The sequence below is a fragment of the Augochlora pura genome, chromosome 7, assembly GCF_028453695.1.
Source record: "Augochlora pura isolate Apur16 chromosome 7, APUR_v2.2.1, whole genome shotgun sequence".
Taxonomy (NCBI): domain Eukaryota; kingdom Metazoa; phylum Arthropoda; class Insecta; order Hymenoptera; family Halictidae; genus Augochlora; species Augochlora pura.
In genome coordinates this window covers 28,413,407-28,429,969 of record NC_135778.1, presented here as the reverse complement: position 1 = coordinate 28,429,969, position 16,563 = coordinate 28,413,407, and the positions used below count along the sequence as shown (strand labels likewise).

Genomic DNA, 16,563 nt, shown 5'->3' with positions numbered 1-16,563 from the left:
TTACAATAACGGTGGAAGCATCTAAGGATTCAAACAACATTTCCTCCATGCCGTTGCGTGATTTGGGCGGTGTCTCGTGCCAGTATAGATGACGCGAGAGGGATCTCCTGCTTGCCGATTGGCTGGAGAAGTGATACTACCGCCACAAGTGGCTGTATCTTAAATCGCAACAACTGAAGTTGTACCTATTTCTACGCGCAGATCTCTGCGCAGTGGAATGACGGGGATGATATCGTGACGTTAGAGAAGACGTATGTTGCTGCACTGTGTTCTATCATTCTATGCACAGTCCTGACCAATGCCGGTGTCGCGCATGCGTCTCGCGTCTTACGGGATCCTTTTCACGACCAGGAACGAGTGAACGAACGAATCAAGTCAGTCGCCGGGTGTCTTTGTTGTGACGAACGTAATTTGTTGCTCGTGACTCGCACTTCCTGCGTGTACTGTCTGTTTTACGGTGATCCTGCACTACGACGTCTACGACTTCCGTTCTGTTTCCCTAGCCGGTGAGTTACCTGCTTAGTAACAAGCTTTACAATTTCTATATTGTTATAATTCTCTCGAGCGCTGATGCTTCGGCTCGTTCAAATCACCGCTTGAACATTTTTTTATATGTATTTGTAAATGTTCTTACAACAGACAAGTTTATTAGATTTTTGTACAAATAATTAAAGATTCAAGTTTGTCATCCGTACTATAGAAATTCGATTTTTGAAGTGATGGCACGAAATTGACCCGGCCACTGGCGTCCGAGAGTTCATCTGTTTAATTGTTGACTCGTGACCGTGAAACAGTTGTATGCATATACATTAGCGATTCTTTAATTTCCATGGAATCACTATTTTTACAAATTTCGGATATATATTTCGTACCATGTATAATATATTTTGAAAATGTATGTGGCAACATTTTTTCATTTGTATTTTTCTTAATGTTTACTTTCGGATTAAACAAGAATTTCGAACTACCACGAACCGATATGTTCCTTGTGACCTTCAATTACGCGATCGAATGTTTTGGGATTGACTAAATGAAGTTTTCAGTCACCCTTACGGTCTTCTCATGGTGTTATTGATTTTACATTGCGCTTTTACAAATCGCCCTTTGACGTCGAACACAATTTTTGTTTATTTTTTTAAATTGACTCGGCTCATTTTTGTTGTCGTTACAACGTCCTCGTTATAGTTGTAATACAAATTTGTGTAGCGTATTGTGTTTTGATGCTTCATCTTGACTAACTGTAAAAAATGTTACCGATGCTACAACATATTCATTTTTCCATTTGTTCCCCGTTTAATTAAAAATTTTGCTAAAATGAGTAAATGGGAATATTTGTAAATATCGAAACAAACATGTTTTAATTGCAAATAAGAGATTTCCATGATTGATACTTGCACAATGTTAAAAATAAAACGTTTGTGGGAGAAATCTCTCTTTGCGGGCGAAACGGGAAAATTTTGGTAAAGGGCGAAAGGTTCTGTTATCGTCTTTTCCATTCGTCGAGTTGGCCCCACCCAGACGGAAGCCACGTACAAATGAGTCACCGAATTCAGAGTTGAAAATAAAGTATCCCTTTGGGAGAGAAGAGATTTTCGTTTAAAAATAGAAATATATTCAATCATGTTAACGAATAGCTGCTTGTGTAGGAGTTTTCTGGCTAGGTCAGGCTTGTATCGCTATGGTAACACGATCTTGACCCTGAAAATGTCCTGATGTTCTGCTACTATCTACCTCGCATCGGACATGTAAAATCAAAAATAACGATTCGTTTTCACCTAATTTATTATTTTCGAAATAACGGAGAGAAATAACTTGATTTTATACGAATAAATCATTCCCAAATAATTTCTTGTTCAAGTGAATGAGATCGTTCGAATAAAATGCAAATGATCTGACGTAAGAATTACAGTGAAATTACCTGTTATATTTTATTTGAACGAATCTGTATAACCACAAAAACTATTAATGATAATGTTGTTTTTCTATTAAATTAGGTTTTGAGTTAAAACGTGAAGCAATTCAAGTAAATGATGCAGACGAACGGTTCTGAGAATCTCGGTAACGAAAATACAAACGAGAAGACAGGATGGACGGTAATTTTTAATTCCTTAACACTGTGTTTTTTTTACTTTAATTCTACAAATATCCCACACATGTTAAACGTACTTATATTTTTATCGGAATTGTTGACTTTATCACGACAGCTATTAATTATCTGTAGCTGATTGTTTCAAACTTTAACACATTAAGACGTGGCATAGATCATTTTTTTTATTGTAAACGTAAATTCTACAGAAAAATAAACCGAGATTGATCATTTTGGACAATGCATTTAAATACTCCGAAATCCAAGTAAATGACCTTGGTAGCCATTTAGTCCTCGAACAGAGGCGTTGAAAGATCGATTGGGGTAGAATTCTACCCCATACAGCACAAAACGTTTGAGGAGAAAACTCGAACAAAATGTGTAATCGTATAAATGATGAATTCCTACTTCGTATAAATAATGAATCTTACATAAACATATGAATAAATGCCATCATAAATTTTACATTTAATAAGAAATAATTAAAATTTTACTTCTTATAAACGTTTTAATAGAGTTAAATGAGGCACGTGATTTTAATATCTCCATAAACTTTTATAAAAAAATTTTTAGTTAGTATTAAATAAGATACGAAATAAAATTTAATTGTATAAATATTTTCACAATAAATGTGTATGTATTTTCAGGTTGGATTAATAAATGGAAAGTTTAAGTACCTTACAGCAGAAACCTTTGGTTTCAAAATCAATGCAAATGGGTCCAGTCTAAAAAAGAAGCAATTGTGGATGTTGGAGGGCAGTGAACAGCAAGTCTACCTTAGATCTCACTTGGATCGTTATCTGGCTGTGGATCAGTTTGGAAATGTTACCTGTGAGGCAGAGGACCCATCAGACCCTGGCTGTGCTTTTCAAATTCAATTGGCTTCTGATGGTAGTTGTAAATTTTTTGTTAATCAAAAACACAAAGGAGAAAGTCTAAAAAAATTATTTTGTGCAATGAATTATTTATATTCATACATGAACATTGGATTAATTTTTTAAAAGGAAGTGGAAGGTGGGCATTGAAGAATATTCAGCGTGGATATTTCTTGGGTTCAAGCCAAGATGAACTCAAATGCATGGCCAAAGCTCCTGGTGAGGCAGAGTACTGGCTTGTACATCTTGCAGCTAGACCTCAAGTAAGTCATTAAAGAATCTACTGTTTAATTAGAAATTCACAAATTGAAATTACATCATTTGTCTTTTTAGGTCAATCTGAAGTCAGCTGGAAGAAAGCGATTCGCGCATTTGAGTGCCACACAAGATGAAATTCATGTGGATGCACCAGTTCCTTGGGGTGAGGATACCTTGTTCACTTTAGAATTTCGTCCTGCTTCTATGGAAGACAATAGCCAGGAGAATACTAAGTCTGAAGGTGGACATTATGCACTTCATACTTGCAACAACAAATATTTAGCACGCGATGGAAAACTTTTGGACTCTTGTACTCGCGATTGTTTATATGCAGCTGAATTTCACGCTGGGCTACTTGCACTGAGGTTCAATATTATTAATATTTTATATTATTATTAAAGATCTTTCAAGAATAATGAAGAATATTATTATTTAAAGGGATTTATATGGAGCATACTTAGCACCCATTGGAAGTAAAGCTGTTTTAAAATCAAGATCTACAACTGTGACACGAGACGAGTTGTTTTCTTTAGAAGAATCGCTGCCACAAGCTTCGTTTGTCGCCGCTTTAAATCAACGATACGTTTCTGTGAAACAAGGTATTTATATATTTACTGTAATATGTAATACTGGACTTAATATATATTTATATTACCTCTATTGCAGGTGTTGATGTAACGGCTAACCAGGATGAAATCTCTGGACACGAGACTTTCCAATTGGAGTTTGATCGTGTCACCAAGAGGTGGTATGTGCGTACCATGCAGGACCGTTATTGGAGTCTTGAGGCTGGAGGAGGAATCCAAGCATCAGAACACAAACGTTCCTCCAATGCTCTGTTTGACTTGGTCTGGCAATCCACTGATGGCACAGTGGCTCTGCGTGCCAACAATGGCAAATTTCTTGCAACTAAACGCTCTGGACACCTCTATGCGAATGCAGACTCGGTGAACGGAGCAGACTTGGGCGCCACTAAATACTATTTCTACTTGATGAACAGACCTGTTTTGGTTCTGCGATGTGAACAAGGGTTCGTAGGGCCTAAGAGCGCATCTAGTTCGAAACTTGAATGCAACAAAGCCATATACGAGACCATTAGAGTGGAAAGATGCGAACAGGGAATTGTTAGATTTAAAGGTAATATTTTCGTGTGAAGGTAGAATAATTTAGGTGCTAAATGGTTTTGTATCACAGGTCAAAATGGTAAGTACTGGCATGCAGATAGCGAAGGAGTCAATGTGGACTCAGACATATCTTCTGACGGCTTCTATTTGGAACTGAGGGAGCCATCTCGTCTTTGCATCAAACATACTGCCGAAGGAAGATATCTGACTGCAGGTAAAAACGGGGCACTGCGTCTGGGAGACACAGATTACGAATCCGCTACCAAATGGGAATTCTAATCAAACGAACATGTAAAAGCTATGTTCCTTCCGAACTTGTTTTGTCGCATTATTTAAACAAACTGGTTTAATATTTGAATATAATAAGTCAAAGATCGCTTTGAAAAGAACGAACAGGTAAAACTATTCAACGAATTTAAATTCAATTGACAAAATTTGGAATTACATCCAGGAAAAGATTGTCAAATTTGAAAGGAACATAGCCAAAATCATTGCCCTTTTTATAGCTTCGAACGTAATCTAATATCATATTTATAAGTACAGAAGGGGCTCCTATTGAGTACTTAATTAGGTGTACAGTGCTATCCGCTTTAGTGTCCATCAGAAATTTTTGGAACTTGATTCTGAAGGAGCTTAGTCTAGATATCTAAACTTGCCTGTTTTTTACAAATTTATCGAATCGATATTTGAGTGCTTCAGTCAATAATACGGCCCCAAATCGGGGACAATTAAGCGGGCAGTACTGTGCAATTATCGAACTGACTTTTCTACGATTTTTTACTTTTACTTCTAATGACTTTTCTACTCGAGAAATATCGTATAAGACTGATCATTCACATGTCTGCAAAGGAATTAAGGCTATTATAACGTTCCTTAATTTAAAGAAAGGTAATCGATACGAATTCACTGTTTTAATGTAAATTGAAACTTGCTCCTTTCTCGATTCGAATCGTTACTCGATATATTATTTATTTCCTTAACATTTAACGTTCGATCGGTTGACAAACTTACACACCAAGGACAATAATTTATTTTACAAGTCTTCGATCTTATTCTGTGTTACGAAAATATTATTTGTAATTTTCTTCTTTTCGTTTATGTTTTATTTTTAAAAAAAAGTATAGATGGTAGTGAGAATTTATTGCGGTAACTTTTTAGACCCAGAGGTGATTGTTTCTCATGGCGACCAGTTTTTATGCTGTTTACGATTTATAATTTAATCATTTAGTTAAGCGAGTATCTAAAAAAGAACGATATATATATATATATATATATATATATATATATATATATATATATAATATATATATATAATATTATATATATATATATATATATATATACACATACATATACAGTAAAATAGAAAGTATTAATCTGGCCAATTGTTTAAGTATTAAAAAGAATTCAGTTTTCTAGTCTCGATATTAATATTAATACTACTTCCGATGCTTGAATTCCTATACAAAACATTTCTACACTAGACAGCACATTTACGAAGTATGTCAACAAGTAAAATAGTGTTTTAGTTAACAATCCTTAATCATTCCATAACATAAAGATACTTTATATTGCTCAAACATACGTTATTAACGCTTTATCGACTGGCCTAATCAATAAGTTGGCTACTAGCGAGTAGAAAATCCAAGTAATTTATGTATTGACATTATAATTGAAAAGTCAGGATTCGTTACACATTATTTTCTTATCTATTTACAGTTTATGGTACCACATTATAAATTATATTACATAATTTGTTACATTATTGTACATTTGACGCCATTCATGGTATACAACAGACAGTTTACAACTGGCTGTAAATATTGGTCTAATTAAACATGGGTATACGTGTTTCAGTAGGTAAAACGTTAATAAGAAACGCACAAATGCATCGTTAGTGTAAACTTGCTATCTAGTGTACATAACATTATAAAGTCGATGCAATAATCGAATATATATGTGTAATTTGAAAGACCACGCTTTTTCTACATAATAGATACACATTCCGCGAGCTGTGCAATGATCGAAACATTTTTACAGTTATTTTTGTGGAGAAATTTTTACATTGTAGCCCGCTTCGAAACAAATGGAAGCATGAATCTTTTTTTCTATTCTTTAATATGAAACTTATGGGCGTGTATTTTATCAATTAGATCGTAAGGGCTTCTAAAAATATATAAAGCTTTACCCTTTGTTGTCGACATTTATAATTTTCCATCTACACCTATATTTCGATTCGACGCTAGGAAAGATATTAATTTTGGATCTGTTTAATTTCCTTCTTTATACAATACAATATTTTATCTGCTCTCTATTTTTTTATGCGCAATAGAGATTTGATGTCAGAACTTTAATTTCAACGAATCTATTCGTAATTTACATTATTTACTATTTTAAGGAAAGCGGGGCAAACTAAGTGTATTATGTAAGCAATAAATGCTACTGTCAAAACAGGTCTTTTGGGGATTATTAATATTGTAATCCTGTAATATTATTTACTTGAATCAGGATTTAGTGATATTTTTGTGCAATGTTTTATTTTTCTAACTGTGCGGATCGCAAGAATTATTTAATATTACAAAACATATCATTCTGATGGTTAAATAAAAATTCATTATCCGTTAACAAAATCTCATACAATAGATGCGAGTGGCTCAAAAGTCTTTTTATCTGTTCTTCTTTCCACCTGGTCGTAATATTCACTAAATACCAGTTTCATACAAGGATAGAGATGAGGTAATAATGGTAAATAAGACAACTTAATGTCCATATTATCATAAGCTATGCCAACGTTGTCGAATTCTTCTGATAATCGTGGAATCTTTGAGTATCGCTGACTGAAATGCGTCAACAAAGTAAATTTTGCATTCATTGTTTTACCAACCTCAACCGCTTGAGATACTGTTGAGTGATACTTTAACGCTGCCAATTTCTCAAGTTTATCCTCCATGGTTGCTTCGTGAATCAGTAAATCGCAATTTCGACCCAAATTTACGAGATTCTCACAAGGCATAGCGTCACCACTAAAGTAAATATATGAATAAAAATAGTTACTGCTGCTTTGCTTTCTATGTAGCTGGAATTTCGTTTAGCTTACCTATAGACGATCTTTCGCAGGTCCTTTAGAGTTATTGATATGCCAAATGCTTCCCTACAGTGTTTAACAATTACAGTATCCATCTGTTTAATATTCAAGCTATCGTAGAATAGTATATCGAAAGCATTTGATACTTTGTGACTGTCTAACATGAAATCTCTGTTATTCACCATATGACATAAATGCGTAACAGGTTCCATACCATTATAGGCGTTCAACCAATTCGAAATTTCTTGAGGTAAAAATATAAATAATTTTTCCGTTGTGAGCTTTTCCCTTGCTTTCATTAAACCGATGATGCCTAAATGATGATCAGCGTGCTTATGCGATAGGAAAACGGCCTGGAAGGAAAAATCACAATGAAAATAGTATGTGAATAGAGGAAATAAAATAAAGATAACAGATATACCTTGATGCTGCGTAAAATCTCTTTGGCTTTTGAGTTTCCATAGAATCGAATAATTTGACAAACTGTGCCTTCTGAACAATCTAGTAACATACTACTATTTTTGTCGATTCGTAGAAGAATGGCACTAGTATTTCTTACTTTATTTGGCGTGCTAGAACCAGTGCCTAGCATTACAATTCGTGGATATTCTGGTGTATTAACTAAATTAAGTTCTTCTGTTTTCTTAGATATTTGTTCTTTCAGTTTGTCCAACGTTTCTCTAAGTTCTTCTTCCTCGAGAAGACAATCAATATACTTCTCCGGTGTTGGGCAGATTCTAGTTTTCGTAATTGGGTTTAAAAAAGGATGGATCTTCACCTGCTGTAGTGTTTTTGCTCGATGAATATTATTATTTATCGTCTGTAACAAAATATGAAATTTTGTAAGGAGAAAGTTAAACTTTGTTTCACAGCGTTATTTATAAATGTTTTACTTCTTTTTCTTCCTTTAAGCTGTCTTCGCTCAGTAACGGAAATATTTCAGGCTGCAACGTGTTCATTATATATTGTTGCTTGTAAACAGCTTCGCTTCCCATGCAAGTGTTTTCATTGTTTAATATTACATGCTCTGTTCTTGATGGAAACTTTTGTAGCCAAGCTTGATACCTTGGATGATTAAAAATATCTTCTGGTGTAAAGTGAAATATGTAAACAATATCTTCCTTGTGTTCTTTATCTGATGCAGTTAGATGGTACTTTGAAAATTTAGTATTATTTACAATAGGTTCTAAATAATCCTCGTCAGGACATTCTACAACTGTAAACATAAACTATTGAGGACAGTGACATAAAACTTCAAATTATTTAAATATTTTCAACTGTACCGATTAAAGTGACCTTGGGTCCAGGTTCCATACAAACATCTTTACTACGTACGATTTGTCCATTTTTTTTTATAATGTCTAATCCTCGTTTCAGTTTACTTAAAAGTGGACCAACTTGCACACCAAACTTTAAACACTTCTCAAGTGACAGTTTTCCTTGTCTTGGATGAATTTCGCAAATGTAAGTATATATATCTGTGTTAGCTTTCAATCTTTTTGCTGTGTTTGGTAAATCTAGTTTCGTTTTATTATAATTGAAGTATCTTTTTCCATTAATGTTTGACTCATCCAGATTTTCTTCACTTTCATTCAAAGATTGATTTCTACTATCTTTTGGAATTTTAGATATAGGTACATAGTAGATAGACATTATGTCATCTTCATATGGTTTAGATTCATCGATAGCAGCAAAATTAAATTTTATCTTATAAAAAGCTGCAAATATCTTAGTTTTATTCAAAAATTCAGCTATTTCATTTGAGCCATGAAATGTTATTTTAGATAAACCCATCTCTTGCAGTGTCAAAAGAATACCTGTTAACCCTCCAATATTTTTCCAACAGTGTTTTGTTATAAATATATGTTCTACCTTAGCTAATTTAAAATGGTGCTCTTGAATTAATCGTTGTAGTCCTTCACCACAATTAAAGATATAATTGTTGTGATCAGAACTGATAAATATACTGCTTGGTGCTCCATTAGCTCCACTTCCAATAACCTATTATCAAAATAACTTGTTACTTATTTTAATCATTAATTTATACACAATTCTTTTACTTACCTGTACTGACGTGGTACTATTGTTAACACCAAGTCTTTTTATTTTATTGTTTTGTTCCATTATTATTTTATTGTAAGAATGAAATATATCTTCCGATAACGCAGTGCGACATCTGATGAAATTAATAAAGGAATGTGTAGATAAAAAATTATGTTTCTGAATACGTTGTAACATTACCAAAGTGATTACTTCTCAGCGTTACTAATTTTAGCAATTCTGCAATAGGAAAAATAATTATTTCATAAAAAAGTTTACAGCGCGCTAGAGTAGAGGTTAGTCGTGGCTTGTAGGTTAGGGACACAACTCCAATTTGTTACAACTATTATTGTATAACGTGTAGCAATAATATAATTGAATAAAAACAATATTAACACACTAGAACAACAATATTAAATACGCTTGATTCTTCTGTACTACTTTTGAATTACTATAGTTGTAAATCGTAAAGAATGTAACCTCACTCTTAAATTACCCACCAGAAGAAGTTACAAAATTGTGTTAATGAATACAACATTAAAATTTACACTTGTTTGTCAACTTGCAAGGTCGACTAAAATCAAAATATTTTACATTTGTTACAATACACATGCATAACATTTAGGTAACTCATTCAGTTATTTATTTCGCAGTTGCAGAATATACAAATGATATAAAACACGCATAGTGAAGTTCCTTTCCCCTTCCAGATGCTTATGAAATATTGTTAATAAACAAAAATGTTGCACGTTACAACTTATATAAAAAGAAAATTATTGCAAGTATTCGAATCATTGACTTTTATTTGGTACAAATAAAATTTCTTAATGACATGTATACTTATCATAGTTTTGTATTTTTATTCTCATTACCAGGGAGTTCCGGTTTGAATGCTTGATCCTGCAACAATGTGAAACGATCCAAATCGGATGATGAAACACTGACATAAATTCCTTACTGTTCAAAATATGTCTTTATTACGGATTTACACTATAATTGACGATTTAGAAAATAATTTCTTATTAAATAATTAATCTATGAGGGAAGGAGAGGAAAACGGTGACTACAAACGCATTCGACATTTAATTTCTACAAATATATCGAAATTTCAGCGACATAACAAATGTGGCAAAATATAAATATATATATTTTTATACCCGTAAACTTATAAATAATCAACGTCGTTAAATACTTCTCTTATCCGAACCGTTTTAATACTTTTAATACAGTATTGTAAAGATATGTTTTGGCATCTCTGCCCCATAAATAATCTATGTGATTGAATTTCGAATACTCAATCTTTCGCGTTTCTAGTACATTTGGTAATCTGTCAACGAGTTTTTTTATATCAGCAGGATCGGTTAGAAAATCATTTTCACTATAAAATATTACTACAGGTATTTTCAATCTTTCGACATCATATTTCGGTGGTTGTGTCGATCCATAAATTTTTAGGTTTTCAGTCGCTCCGTAATCGAACTTGCGGAATGATCCTGTTAAGAAGTGGTGCATAAGATTAATGTAAAATTTCTTAGTTTGCTGCATTTGTTTGAAATTCAATGAACAATTAATACCTGACAAAATGCTCTGACCGTAATGAATAATCTGCTTAGCAGATGCACCAGCTGGGAAATGCCCTAAAATTATTGGCAGCATGGACTTGTCCAGTTGATCACTACCAAATCCAGCGATCATGTAAAACCAACACACACAAAAACTCTTGGTGAGGCTACCTGGTGCATTTCGAATGATTGCAGTTAGGGTACGGGCCTGTAACCTATTGTGGGGGAACCACTGATGTACATTGCAATAAGAAGATCCCCACTGAAACATGCTCATTATAGATGTGGCAAAGAAATATCATGGGAAGTCCCCTGACCAGAGGTGGATTTATTTATACACATAGCTTGAAATATATATGTCATTAGGAAAACATTTTCACAATTTTTTCATAATTTAATAAAATTAGAGAAATGGACTTTTATATGATTGTGCAATTAATAATTATTTCAGCTTGTATTTAAACAACCTTGAAAATTTTAATTCAAAAGAGAAAATCAAATTTTAATTTAAGAAATTAAATAGCTATGTAATTACAGTTGAATTTTAATATTATTACAATGTAACCACCTCCGATCATAATTTAAGATTGTTATAAATACTTATAAATGTACCTCCATTATTCCATAAAAGTGAACAACTAGTTTGAGCAAAGGACTCCTTTGATTTGAAAGAAATGCTATTGGCGCAAGACTAACCATTCCTATGATCTTAGGATTGTATTCAGGTTTCTCACTAGCCATCACATAAAATGCAGTTGTACCTTGACTATAACCTATGTAATAAAGTTCATCATATCCTGTTTGCTCTAAAATGTGGTCTATTGTTGCTGGTAAGTCATAAAGACCAATTTCATGCCAGCTAAAATATTAGTAAAATTATTTATCTAATTAATACAAGTAACTTTATTCGGCATTCACCTATGCATCTTACACTTCTCATTGTTTATTTTATAATGTTTTAATTTTTGCAATTTAAAAACATCCTCACCTAAAATCCCAAAATTCTTTATCTTTGGTTGTGTATTTTTTATGCTTTTTACAATATGAATTCCCCCTTGCATTTCCAAGCCATACATCATACCCATTGTCACATAAAATGTATGGTAATGCCTTCTTCGGACCCAATAATACCCAATCGGCTGAACTTGACAACAGCCCATGGTGAATAAGGACTGGTACTCGAGCCTGGTGTATAAAATTATATGTTTGCCAAGTAAGGTAAGATTAATTTCTTCATGTAGAATTATAACAATATTACCTCTGTCACATTTACATTGTTTAAACTGGTCACACTATTCTCACCATCTTCATTACAAGAGTTTCCATGTGATTTCGGAGGCAAAACTCTATGTACATCTAAGCAATATCCATCTTCAGTCCAAATAGAATGCGTTTCAGCTGTGTAACCATGAGCTTCAATAAGTTCAGGCTGAAAGGAATTGTTATGACATAAAACTACTATCACTTGATTCAACGAAGAATTTATTACGATTTTCAATTGTCGTCAAATAATATTTTTCCCATTCGCGATGAAATTGAGCTAACTATAATGTCACTGAGAATGTCGCTACAAGTAATCAATCGTAAGTAAAAACAAAAGAAATTTACTGTTGTCATATGAATCTCATCGTGATTGGCTGTTGCGCTCATTATACGAGTAACGAACGAAAGGTGATTTTCGTCACAGAGAAATAACGTTGACTTTCACCAACAACTACTTTGTTTCTTCTCGGTGTTTTTCCTTTATCTGTAGCTTTGTTTTCCTCGAACCATCGATTAATCGAGAAAAGAATAATTCTTCCAAGACTTTGGACTTGTTATTCTATGAATGTCGAAAGATCGAGAATTATCGAAACAATTTCGCGCCGTTCAATTTCCAGGATACAAGCTCAGATGCAAATGGGCCTCAATACTATACGCTTCACAAAGCGCACTGCGCTGGTACATAGTGCGACACGGAGAACAGCGGTCAGCGATGAGTCACGCGCATGCGCGTTAATTCCATGAATTTTCTAATAGACCAACGGTTGACTAATTGATGAAATAATACGCAGTTATTTAATCTATCCCCATTGGAAAAGATATTCCATGTTGCTTTTACTGTTAGGACTTGTCATAAACGACTCGGTGTTTCAGACCGACTTCAAAGATAAATACAAATAATATTTACAGAGTACTTAGAGGTGCCGCCCGCCTTTCTGTCTATTAGCCATTTTTGGAATTAGGATCTGTAAAACCTAAACATGTTTGATTTCGTCATCAACGCGATATATCAACTGTAATATTTTGATTTTTCTACTCGAGAAATATCATGTAAATTTTCGAACATGACTGAAACATTTTTTTGTCCAACTCGAATCGTTACTGGATTTATTATTTATTTCGGAACGCCTACTTTCGATCGGGTGATACCTACAACTTCTCAAGGATAATAGTCTGCTTCGCATGTTTATGGCCTTAGATTCGTCTTACTGCAATATGTATTTCGAATGTCTTCAAAATTAAAGATCATGCCAATAAATCGAGTTCTTAAAACAAGACATTGCTTAGATTCGTGTTGAATTCTCCTAACAAAATATTAACTCACGCAAGAATCATGTGTTTCTCTTAAAAATCCGTATAGCGCCAATCTATATAATGATAAAATGCGCAAACTGTTCAACAATTGGATCTAAATTCCCACCGTTAAATGACAGGCTAGAAATTCTATGCTGTGCTAATCTAGCGGAAGAGTGCTCAAACTGTTTAATAATTTAATTTCAGTTTGCATTACTAGATGACAGTTAATACATGAATTTGGAATTCATATGTGTTTCCATCTGGCAAAAGAAACTGATAGTAAATTGTTGAACAGTTTGAGTTTTTCTCCGTAAGATAATCCAACTATAAATTTCTAATCGGTTCAATAATTGCCGCGCTTTCTGACGTTGCTAATTTTTGCCGTACCATCTAGTATTCCAATTTTCGATGAGAGTTTCGGTTCTATAAAAATATTCAGTAAAGTATGGTTCTGTTGCTTTCTTGGCATCGTTCATTCTCGTTCGAAACCTGCCCATGAGTAGTTGAGGAGGTAAGCAAATTTTATATTTTTGTAATCTGTTCTCATCGATATCCATCGATGCCAAAATTATTTAGTGAACAATATTATTTTAATTTAGAAACTCACGCCTTTCTATTCGTTACCATATTTTTCCTTATTTATTGCTAGAAACTTGGAATATTCTTTATAAATGATGATACTCATAGTCTCGTTCGTATGATATATTTTATGATTACAATCATATAATTCTGAATATATTTAGTTATTTGAATATTTCAAGTTATTTGTTTATCAGTTATTTGAAACATACTTTTTTTCTGTTTAGGAGATTAAATTAATTAACCTCTCGAAGCGTGCGTTGGATCGGTTTAGTTTCAGCTTCTTAGCAATTTTTCTAGTGAGTATTATTCACTTATATAATTGTTTAATCTACTCTATTTCCGTTGCGATAAACGTTCATTATTTTAATTGCTTCGTACGGATGTTTTATTTTCGAAATTTTGCATCAGTGCACGTGCTTCGCACTACAGGTAGATTTTTCAGTTGTTTGCTCTATCTTACAATTTACTATGATGCTATATTACTGCCCCAGACTGAAAGATATTTGAGTGATTCAGTATTCTGAAGTGAATTTTTATAATTCACAATTACAATTCCTGAAATGTACACTGCTAAATGTAGCATTCTTTTCTTTGTAGGAAGCATGACCACTTTTAAAGTTCATCATCCCTTAATAGCTACATTTTGTGATAATATTGGTAAGTTATTTTAAACTGATAGCATAAAAATAGCATGAAGTTCGCGTGCTTTCATTATATATGTAAATACATATAATACATTAAGATAACTTATTTTGAAATCATGATGAATAATTAACACCATCCCAGTCAATCAGAAGTATCATGTTAGAAAGTATACCCTGATCATAGCAAACCATAATTCATATTTTTTCTAAAATATCTGATTTCCACTAATACTAACATTTTTATTAGTAGGGCACCATGAAAAGGGATAAACAAAGTGGGAGCAACTTCAATTAAAGAAGATTTGTTGTTATTACATAACCTGATGATACGAAGCTAGATTAAAGAGATTTCAATATGAGGAACTGGGAAGGTAACATTATGTTCAAATTATTCGAAATCTTTGTAGAAATTTGATGTGATGAATTATTTAGTTATCCCTGTCATACATAAATATATATGGTGATTTTACTATGCTGATACAGATATTAATTTTTGTATAAACTTAATAACTAACACGTACTCGTATAATAATAAAGAATTTTTTATTATAGAATCAATGGAAAATTCAATCTAAAAAATACATCTTAATGGCTTGCCATAAATAACAAAAGTAAGTGCCTTTTATTGTTTTAATAGTTAATTTTATAATCATAATCATAGTTTATGATGATTTTATTTTTGACAAGCATATGTCTGAGTAATTTGATGCCAATTTTTATCTGATATTAGATTTCTTGATAAAATTTGCTTACTCGATCTCGACTAGTATAACAAAGTAAACTTCTGTTACAGATTTTTTGTTGAGCTACGCTAAATGATAACGAGAGGGGCGATATTTGAGATGAAGTAATTGCATTTCAAAATCAGGTGAGAAATTACATAAATCGAATAAATTCAGATAGATGTCAACGATGATGTTACAAACAAATATACGCTAATATGAATTACAATTCTGATTAGTACTTGCCCTCACTGAGTTACAAAGTGCTAAAACATAAACGTTAAGAATCAAAAATGATTTTGATTTAACATATTTTATTTTTCCCTTTTTACAGATATGTATTGCAAACTAAATTACACAGCAGTAGAAAAGAAAATACTCGGACTAATTAGGTGGAGTATTTTTTTGTAAATTTTACAGGACGGAAGTAGTTAATTATTTTTAATGATGTTTTACAATATACGCTATGAAGTTTCAATGATTATCAAACGTTGTATCTGAAATAATAACGTCGTGTTTATAACTATAAAGTGTGTCCGTATAGTGTGTAAGTTTTTATGTGGACTTTTGTTTCAGATGAACGTAAAAAAGATGGGATGAGCGATTATTTAGGAAAAATTAAAATTTATTTCATAAAAGATGTATGATACATTCAAATGGTACTATAAAATGTAATAAACACTACTAGACTAGACTGTCGTGTTCATTCGAAAAGTAATAATGCACAAAATGGCACTGGTAGCTTATGTTAATACTAACATACAATTTGAATAAAACTCAATCGTTATAAATTTATTGCTACCTTGAAAAGAAGTTACTGTTCATAAAAGTATTCCAATAAAATTAATATGTAAATGGAAATAGGTGATTCAAAATTTTAGATTGCGTGTTTCGAAGCTTCGATTTAAAATACAAATTCTAAGTGTCTGCGGCTGTTGTAAAGAACTACATTTCCACCCAAATTGAGCATTAATACTTAATACAATATACTTTTCTTTCATAGGGTATATCGCAAGAGAGCTATCA

The 16,563-nt window shown here is 32.8% G+C and overlaps 3 protein-coding genes and 1 long non-coding RNA gene across 7 annotated transcripts; 2 read left to right on the top strand and 2 right to left on the bottom strand.

Moving 5' to 3' along the window:
• The first annotated feature begins 380 nt into the window (after positions 1-380).
• On the top strand, positions 381-5,589 carry Singed (fascin domain-containing protein singed). The gene is made up of 8 exons (XM_078186846.1): positions 381-506; positions 1,995-2,093; positions 2,734-2,977; positions 3,091-3,224; positions 3,295-3,584; positions 3,658-3,818; positions 3,886-4,356; positions 4,414-5,589. Exons 2-8 carry the CDS (start codon positions 2,028-2,030, stop codon positions 4,620-4,622), a joined length of 1,575 nt encoding a protein of 524 aa, XP_078042972.1. The 5' UTR covers positions 381-506; positions 1,995-2,027; the 3' UTR covers positions 4,623-5,589.
• Positions 5,590-5,699: 110 nt separating this feature from the next.
• On the bottom strand, positions 5,700-10,364 carry Rnasez (ribonuclease Z). Of its 4 annotated transcripts, none has more exons than XM_078188011.1 (8): positions 9,969-10,301; positions 9,493-9,708; positions 8,712-9,429; positions 8,322-8,644; positions 7,850-8,248; positions 7,643-7,781; positions 7,441-7,585; positions 5,700-7,366 (listed from the first exon to the last, which is right to left on the bottom strand). In XM_078188011.1, the coding sequence occupies exons 2-8, from the start codon at positions 9,664-9,666 to the stop codon at positions 6,976-6,978; spliced, it is 2,289 nt and encodes a 762-aa protein (XP_078044137.1). In that variant the 5' UTR covers positions 9,667-9,708; positions 9,969-10,301; the 3' UTR covers positions 5,700-6,975. The 4 variants fall into 4 exon arrangements, with proteins under 4 accessions (XP_078044137.1, XP_078044138.1, XP_078044136.1 ...); XM_078188012.1 differs by having other exon boundaries at positions 7,441-7,781; positions 8,712-9,146; positions 9,246-9,429; positions 9,969-10,300; XM_078188010.1 differs by lacking the exon at positions 9,969-10,301 and adding an exon at positions 10,341-10,364 and having other exon boundaries at positions 7,441-7,781.
• A 170-nt stretch (positions 10,365-10,534) lies between these two features.
• Positions 10,535-12,980, bottom strand: LOC144473797 (lipase 3). The gene is made up of 6 exons (XM_078188019.1): positions 12,639-12,980; positions 12,289-12,459; positions 12,019-12,215; positions 11,643-11,889; positions 11,043-11,292; positions 10,535-10,961 (listed from the first exon to the last, which is right to left on the bottom strand). Exons 1-6 carry the CDS (start codon positions 12,678-12,680, stop codon positions 10,666-10,668), a joined length of 1,203 nt encoding a protein of 400 aa, XP_078044145.1. The 5' UTR covers positions 12,681-12,980; the 3' UTR covers positions 10,535-10,665.
• Positions 12,981-13,495: 515 nt separating this feature from the next.
• LOC144473798 (uncharacterized) lies at positions 13,496-16,229 on the top strand. The gene is made up of 8 exons (XR_013494641.1): positions 13,496-14,100; positions 14,396-14,467; positions 14,769-14,828; positions 15,063-15,186; positions 15,368-15,426; positions 15,609-15,683; positions 15,872-15,929; positions 16,114-16,229. It is a non-coding gene; the product is annotated as an uncharacterized LOC144473798 (long non-coding RNA).
• The last annotated feature ends 334 nt before the right edge of the window (positions 16,230-16,563 follow it).

What these genes read in the sequence shown, in the direction of transcription:
- Rnasez (XM_078188010.1), bottom strand. Translation starts at nt 9,666, where the DNA reads ATGTTACAACGTATTCAGAAACATAATTTTTTATCTACACATTCCTTT. An exon ending in ATAGTACCACGTCAGTACAG is followed by an intron (nt 9,430 to 9,492) that starts GTAAGTAAAAGA and finishes TTTTGATAATAG; the next exon opens with GTTATTGGAAGTGGAGCTAA. An exon ending in AGATTTTACGCAGCATCAAG is followed by an intron (nt 7,782 to 7,849) that starts GTATATCTGTTA and finishes TTTTCCTTCCAG; the next exon opens with GCCGTTTTCCTATCGCATAA.
- LOC144473797 (XM_078188019.1), bottom strand. Translation starts at nt 12,680, where the DNA reads ATGAGCGCAACAGCCAATCACGATGAGATTCATATGACAACA. An exon ending in ATGAGATTCATATGACAACA is followed by an intron (nt 12,460 to 12,638) that starts GTAAATTTCTTT and finishes AATTCCTTTCAG; the next exon opens with CCTGAACTTATTGAAGCTCA. An exon ending in CGGTCAGAGCATTTTGTCAG is followed by an intron (nt 10,962 to 11,042) that starts GTATTAATTGTT and finishes ACTTCTTAACAG; the next exon opens with GATCATTCCGCAAGTTCGAT.
- Singed (XM_078186846.1), top strand. Translation starts at nt 2,028, where the DNA reads ATGATGCAGACGAACGGTTCTGAGAATCTCGGTAACGAAAATACAAAC. An exon ending in ACGAGAAGACAGGATGGACG is followed by an intron (nt 2,094 to 2,733) that starts GTAATTTTTAAT and finishes ATGTATTTTCAG; the next exon opens with GTTGGATTAATAAATGGAAA. An exon ending in AATTCAATTGGCTTCTGATG is followed by an intron (nt 2,978 to 3,090) that starts GTAGTTGTAAAT and finishes ATTTTTTAAAAG; the next exon opens with GAAGTGGAAGGTGGGCATTG.